This window comes from Macrobrachium nipponense, chromosome 1, assembly GCF_015104395.2.
Source record: "Macrobrachium nipponense isolate FS-2020 chromosome 1, ASM1510439v2, whole genome shotgun sequence".
In the NCBI taxonomy this organism is placed as follows: Eukaryota; Metazoa; Arthropoda; class Malacostraca; order Decapoda; family Palaemonidae; genus Macrobrachium; species Macrobrachium nipponense.
Genome location: NC_087200.1, coordinates 154,525,864 through 154,533,363, shown reverse-complemented (window position 1 = coordinate 154,533,363; position 7,500 = coordinate 154,525,864). Strand labels below are relative to the sequence as shown.

Below are 7,500 nucleotides of genomic sequence, written 5' to 3'. Positions count from 1 at the left end.
TTACCAACATATGTATATATGAAAGCAATATTAAAACCGTTTATGTGAAGCATTTCTTTTATAAACTGAAATTCTGAATGAAAACTAAAATAACTTCAACATCTGTTAAAGTTATTTTAGTCTTCATTCAGAATTTCAGTTTACAAATGAAATGCTTCACAAGAACAGTTTATATATATATATATATATATATATATATATATATATATATTATATATATATAATTCCATAAGTATCTCAACGATCGATAAATAAAAGCAGACACCTGTTTACTACGCTGCTTTAAAACAGAAATTCCTTACAGGCTTCAGCAGTCACGTCTGTTCTTCAACGAATAATTACTATAGCACTAATGATGAAGATAAAACGACGCTTAAAAAAAAAACTCGTAATTTTCTCAAGGTCCCAAAAAACCTTTGACAACTGTACCCTGTGTTTACAGGTTTAAAAAGACGACCCCATGCTGCGGCCATGAAGAAATGCTGGCTTTATCTTCGTTCATTCTACGAACAATTTTCCTTTACTTTATTGCAGAGGTATAAAAAGGTTACACACACACACACACACACACACACACACACATATATATATATATATATATATATATATATATATATATATATATATATATATATATGATATATATAGAGAGAGAGTACTTCAGCTTAAATATTAGCGAACATGCCTGAACATAACAGAAAAATGACGCAATGACGCCAATGCATAGGCGTAAAATTCTGAAAATCAGATGAATGAAGTATCAAGGTGTGAATTTCTTGAGCCAGAAAGACCTGAAAGAATTTTTAATATGTAAATGAATATCCTGCAGTTACACAAAGAGATTTATTTCAACAAGTCAACAAGAAAATAGCGCAATATAAAATGAAAACTAAATCAAACCCAGTTTTCATTCACATGTTAATCTGCGACTCTCTACCAGGCTCAGAGCGAACCCGTTACTCATGACTATTGTACTCAAAAATAATTATCCAAATCCTTTACAAGTGAAAAATGGTGGTAATTATAACGAATGTCTTACGTTCGCTATGAACTACGCATTCATTTGTCGTTTCGCAATCATTACATCGCTTCTGTTCTTTTGGCTTCATATATATATATATATATATATATATATATATATATATATATATATATATATATATACATCAGGAGATTCTTTTATTTCGAAGTCTCGGAAAAAAAGATAATTTGACTTACTCCATGAGAACGTTGTATATTTAATGAAATCATAATAATTTGCAATTATTTAATGAGTACTATGTGACAGACAAATTACAGAGTTTAAAATAAGTGAATGATTGAATGCTGAATTAAAAATACAAACAGTATGTAAAATCAACGACTTGGAACACAATGGAAAAAGACCTTACAAGTATAACATTTGACTGAGCAGACTATATCTAATTATATATATTTCTGTATTTTTCTATATATACCGAATATATTACATAAATACATTTAAATAACACAACGTCGCCAAATTCTCTCCAAGTGAACAAAACCCATTCAGCGATCTTCCACCTACGGACTGTGCAGTGCATTTTCCTATATCTCTCGGCATTTGAACATTGCTCACCCTTTGAACCCTTCTTCTTACTAAACCAAGATTCCCTTTCAACAGCTTTCGCATTTTTCTCTTATTAGCATTCAACATTCACCTTTTACTTCTAAAGAGGAGAGTTTGCTCATCAACTGGTTCATACACTTCAACCTCAGCTTCCATAGACAATCTTCTCTTCAGGATATTTTTATATTTTAGGAGATTCTGCGACCTTCCAAGCTTCAGCTTTGCAGATACTGACTCACCACCCTGACATCATTCGTTATTTTTCATATTGAGTATCTACATGAATCACCCATTTTCACCCTTAATCCTTCCCCACTGACATTCATCTCTAAATCTTTCTGTCTTCCGTTTACCGTCATTACCTTTCTTTTGCTACTAGTCATTTTCACTCTTTCCTGCAAGCACTTGAAAACTCTACACGAACTTCTGAATCTTCTTTTAGACAGCGCTGGCAGTGTGCCATATGCAGTCTTGTTTGTTTGTTTGTTTGTATGGTGTTTTTACGTTGCATGGAACCAGTGGTTATTCGGCAACGGGACCAACGGCTTTTAGTGACTTCCGAACCACGTCGAGAATGAACTTCTATCACCAGAAATACACATCTCTGACCCCTCAATGGAATGACCGACAACTGAACTCGCGGCCAACGAGGTGGCAGGCTAACACCAAACCGATCACGCCACTGAGGCGCTGCCATATGCAGTCGTTAACTAATACATTTTCTATTCTCTGCCCATCTCCTGAAGACAAAAATCTGCGCATTGACTCCTGTCCTTTCTCTAGCTTATTTCATTATCCATTCATAAACGCAGCGTCAGAGACCCTGAACCCCCTTGCCATAGATACAATTGCACACCAAGCCTGTCACTCTTGTTCTACAGATCCAATAAAAGCCAGCCTTTCCCCAACACAATTACTCTTTACTCTGAAGCTTCACGCTTTATTCTGTTTTATGACACTCATATAATTCTGACACTGATTTTCTTGTCGAAACCCACACAGTTCTCTCCATACCAGTTCTCTTCCTCTGTCTTCCGATGCCAATCAAGACCTAACCCTAAAACTTCCAAGGTATGTTTTGTCACGTCATTCCCCATAATTCCTACACTGACTTCATTCACCTTTCTCTTTATACGAGGGAACAATTATTCCTCTCATCATTCCTTTGGAACCTTTCCCTCCCTCCTTCAGGGGCTGTCACTCACTCACCTTACCATACCTGAGCACCCCACTGTCTCATTGACTCCTGGTACCTTTTGAAACTTCTACCTCCATCCCAAACGCCCTCTTACTTCATCAACAGTCACGCCCACAAACATGTTTAGAATGAGTAACCCATTCTACTCTTACACCATTCAGATTTGTCTTTTCTTTCCTCTTTCAACAAATCTTCAAAATAGCTCCTCCATTCACATGGTATTCCTTTCTATTTATATTTTTAATACAATATATACCTATATATAAAATAAATATATAAATGTATATACATACATACATATATACATACATACATACATATATATATATATATATATATATATATATATATATATCTCTATTATATATATCATGTATATATAATTATTTAGAGAGTAGAGAGAGAGAGCGAGAGAGAGAGAGAGAGAGAGAGAGAGAGAGAGAGAGAGAGATAAAATTAAAATACAAATTCAATCTTTTGTTCGAGGCAGTATTAATGTTTACACGAATGTGTAAATGCATATCACGACCCCTAAAAAGCATTCAAAATGCCTTGTCATTTCACCACAACACAGCAGTGAAGAAATAAAACACCGACACGAAAAAAAAACGGTTATTTCGAAAAAAAATTTTTTTAAATACACCCACACCCACACAAGGGAATTCTCCCTCGATTAGGACTGACCTTGCAGAGGCAACGTTATTAGGACTGCTCACTCGTCAACGTCCTTCACTTTTTCCATGGCCTTCTTAAGCGGTTTATTAACAGGAGTTCTCGTACAAAACAACTGAAACATATTATTTACATTACTGGAAACTGTGCGAGTTATTCCAATCGTACAGTGATATCTGTTAAATCTGTTTTATTAAAATAAAACTAGTATACAGCCACAGGCGTCCTCAGGTACTGAACAAGATATGGACTCGTGCTTATGAAGGGAAAAGAGACCTCGTTACAAAACACTTTTGTATACTTATACATAGTCTAAACTAGTGATATACTGAACATCCATATCACCAAACTGTCAATTATACACACACACACAGGTATATATATCATTATTATTTACTATACATATATATGTGTGCAATTAAAAATGCTAACCATAACCAAGAAAACATAAAATCTTAATTTCTGTTTAAACAATGAGACAGACAAAGAGTTCGCACACAGTGTAGTAACAATAATCTTTTCCTCGTTGCAGTCATAATTAGCGGACCTCCCTTCAAGGGCTTCTTCGTGCAAGGCAGAGACTCCCACAGCAACGACTGGGTTGGGAGCTTCGCCGAGACGCCGGAGACGAAAGTTTACCCAGAATGCTCAGCAGCCACCCACAACACTGTGCCACCCAAGACCAGTGTCAAACTGGTATGGCACGCACCGCGTGACAGATCTGGAACAGTCTACTTCACGTAAGTTATTACCATTATTTATATACTAGTGCTAGCAATTTCATTTATCGTTACTCACATTACTGCCGTCACTGGAACTTGTCGATACTGAACCCAAGAGGAAAGTCACTCGAGAGCAGTTAATATCCGAGAGCTGCTCGACAAAACATTTTCAAATGTCAGTGCAACAATGATTCATTGTTAATTTTACTTTCGCCACATGCCACTAATGAACATAGCTATTAAAAATATAGTAAGTACGTATATACGAATCCATGATGAATAAATTTGTATAAATTTTTGGGGGGATGAATTTGTACATTGTCTATGTCTACGATCATGTGAATGAGCTGCTGTTATACATACAGAAGATATATAAGCTCTTTCTTCCATCTTACTTTCTCACCCTCTCCTAATAACTGATTAATGGTGCAACTACGAGGTTTTCCTCTTGTCATACCTTTCCCACTTTTACTATCATGTATATATTGATTGATTGATTATAAACAATGTAATTCGTTTCATGTAACTGGGGCCGTCAGCTACATGCAAAAGGGGTAGATACGGAAACCGCACCGCGTTTTCAATAGTCCGAGTGGAAGTCTCTAAACGATTTCGGTTGATAACTGACACCAGACGGGGCCTATGAAGATCAACTGCAGGTCACAATACCTAATTGAATCTATGTAGTTAAAACTAAACATAACATTAAATCTATATTGCGCGATTATGAATTCTTAAAGGCCGATTTTTATTATAAAGTTAAAAAATGACACACTATAAATCAAGACCGATCGTTAAGACACTTGAACATACTTGATCAGTCTGATCCCAAGGAAAGAATGATGGGAGGGGAAGGGGAATGGGAAGGAGAAAAATAAAAGGGCGTAAGAGCCGCCCAACTTCGAAGGAAACAACAGACCACCCTCTTGAAAGTGGCAGATGTCAGGGAGTCCGTAATTACGGTGAAGAAAAGACTTCTGTAGGCCTAACAATGAAAAACTCGAGCCGGCCGAACTGTTGATTGTTCCTTACGCCAGATGCTGTACCTGGATCCATTTAGATCCATTTCTCCTCTGAAGCTAAGAAACTAAATTATAGTTTTAGCTTTATCTATTCCCGATCTGCTACTCTCTCTCTCTCTCTCTTAGTGATAATATGAGGTGGCTACATATGAAACTTAAAGGAATGACAGCACAAAAAAGTAAGAATTATAAATTAAATTAAAACAATTAAAAACTAAAGAAACAAATGTTAGGATATAAAGAAAAATTAACATCTTTCATCGCTAACCAAAAAACATCCATCAACCTCAAGTTTTTGTTATATTTGTTTTTTGTTATTGTTGCATACGCGTAAATACGACAGCAGAAAGACAGAATCAACAAAAATGTGAACACGGCCAAACAGCTGCTTCAGCAGTCCGTGTGGTTGTGTTATATTTGTGTCAGACACCAGTAAATGATATGGAGGATCATGCAATTTTCACCACCGCACACAAAAGTTCAGTTTGGAAACGAGGCATTGCATTTCCAGTGCAATGAACTCGGGTAGTATACCTACATGGCAGGCCAATCTGATACTGACGCAACACCCAACATACAAAACTTCATCAGCATCGAGGAGAGTTATCTTCATTTCTTTCAAAGGGGTTCGGTTATAATCAGGTGTACGGACACAGAACACAAGTATAAAGCGAGCAATGCCAGGGTCTCTCTTTCGAGGGGATGTTAAAAACAAATGTGCCATACAGAAATACCAAGTAAGAGTTCAAGTATAAATAAAAGCCAAAGTCAAAAACACCTCAAGTACAAACGACGTACTACATCAGGCAACATCTGTCGCCATCGCCATCACCCGTTTCTGTTCCAAATGTGGCAACCCTTCCAATACCAGTTCCGAAGGCACCCAACTCTCTCTCTCTCACTCTCTCACACACACACACACACACACACACACACACATATATAAATATATATATATATATATATATATATATATATATATATATATATATATATATACTATCTATAAATGAAGAAATATTGCCTAATGACGAATTGGCAAATTCTACATTCATATTCATTTTAAGATTTTAATGTATTTAACAAGATAGAAAAGTCATAAATAATAATACAAGAGTAAAATGGCATTCATTATGAAGTGATTGTCAATATAGACAATGAAATAATGAAGAAAAAAACTAAACCGAGGCCGAGATGAATGCGTTGTTTACTTACGATCTTCACAACACAGCGACAGGCTATTTTCGTAATGTTACAATTAACAAGTCGATTTTCTTGAAGCCAAGTAAAGATTTTCATGAGCTATAAAATAATCGAACTAATTCATCTTGTTGCCTTAATCTCAAAACTGCAGAACTTGAAAGGCACCTCCAGCCGAGGGAGGAATGCACTTGAGGAGAGCTCCATTTCTTGCCAAGCGGTTGTTCATGGGGAATCCATCGTACAAAATATAAAATGAATAAATTACCAAAAATGCATTCTCGGTTTGTAAAGGGAATCCTCATGCTTTAAAAGATAAATACCAATCATAAAATAAACTTCTGTAATTACTCTCGGAAGTTAGTCATCAGCCGTAAACCAAAATTTTACTTCGGTAATATGCTGATGAAATCCAAAGCAGTATCTTTTAAATCTGCAAACAAGCAAACGCACGTAAATATAAACATATTTCTACACAGAATAAACACAAACACACACACACCACACACACATATATATATATATATATATATATATATATATATATATATATATATATATATATATATACTTGATGTTACTTCTACAATGCATATCTTCCCCTCAGTAATTGTATGAAACGTTGTAAGAGTATTTGCAATATTTTCAGATTTAATATTAATTCGCTTAGAGTTAATATGTTCAAATAGTGTGTTCAGAGTCCACAAAAAACATCATTTGAAATTAAGAATGTAGAATATGAATAGTGAGAGAGAAACCAGCATTTTGTCCCTTCAAAGCCGGAGATAAGAGAAACTCGAGTTCTTGCTTTGTTTTCAAAACATGTCAAGCAAACGATGCAGACCCGTAGTGACCAGAACTTGTTCATTTTTGTCGGGAAACACGTGCAGATTGCATTATTTGTAAGATTGTTATAGAAGGATTCTGACGAAGCGTTTGATGTACGTCTGATACCTTTCATTTCATTTTAGTAATTACAGATTCTTTTGTACTGAAACTGTTCAATATTACTGATAAATTAACTCTTATATCTCTCGACTTGTCAAAAGAGAATTTGTTGGCTCGTAAGTACCTTTAATATAAAAAGAAAAGATTTGT

The 7,500-nt window shown here is 35.4% G+C and overlaps 1 protein-coding gene across 1 annotated transcript in view; it reads left to right on the top strand.

The window, feature by feature from the left end:
- LOC135219774 (ferric-chelate reductase 1-like) overlaps positions 1-7,500 on the top strand; it is a 49,112-nt gene that overhangs the window by 37,183 nt on the left and 4,429 nt on the right. Inside the window, exon 2 of the mRNA XM_064256826.1 lies at positions 3,991-4,198. Coding sequence (XP_064112896.1) covers positions 3,991-4,198 — 208 coding nt within the window. The remainder of the gene's footprint in view (positions 1-3,990; positions 4,199-7,500) is intronic.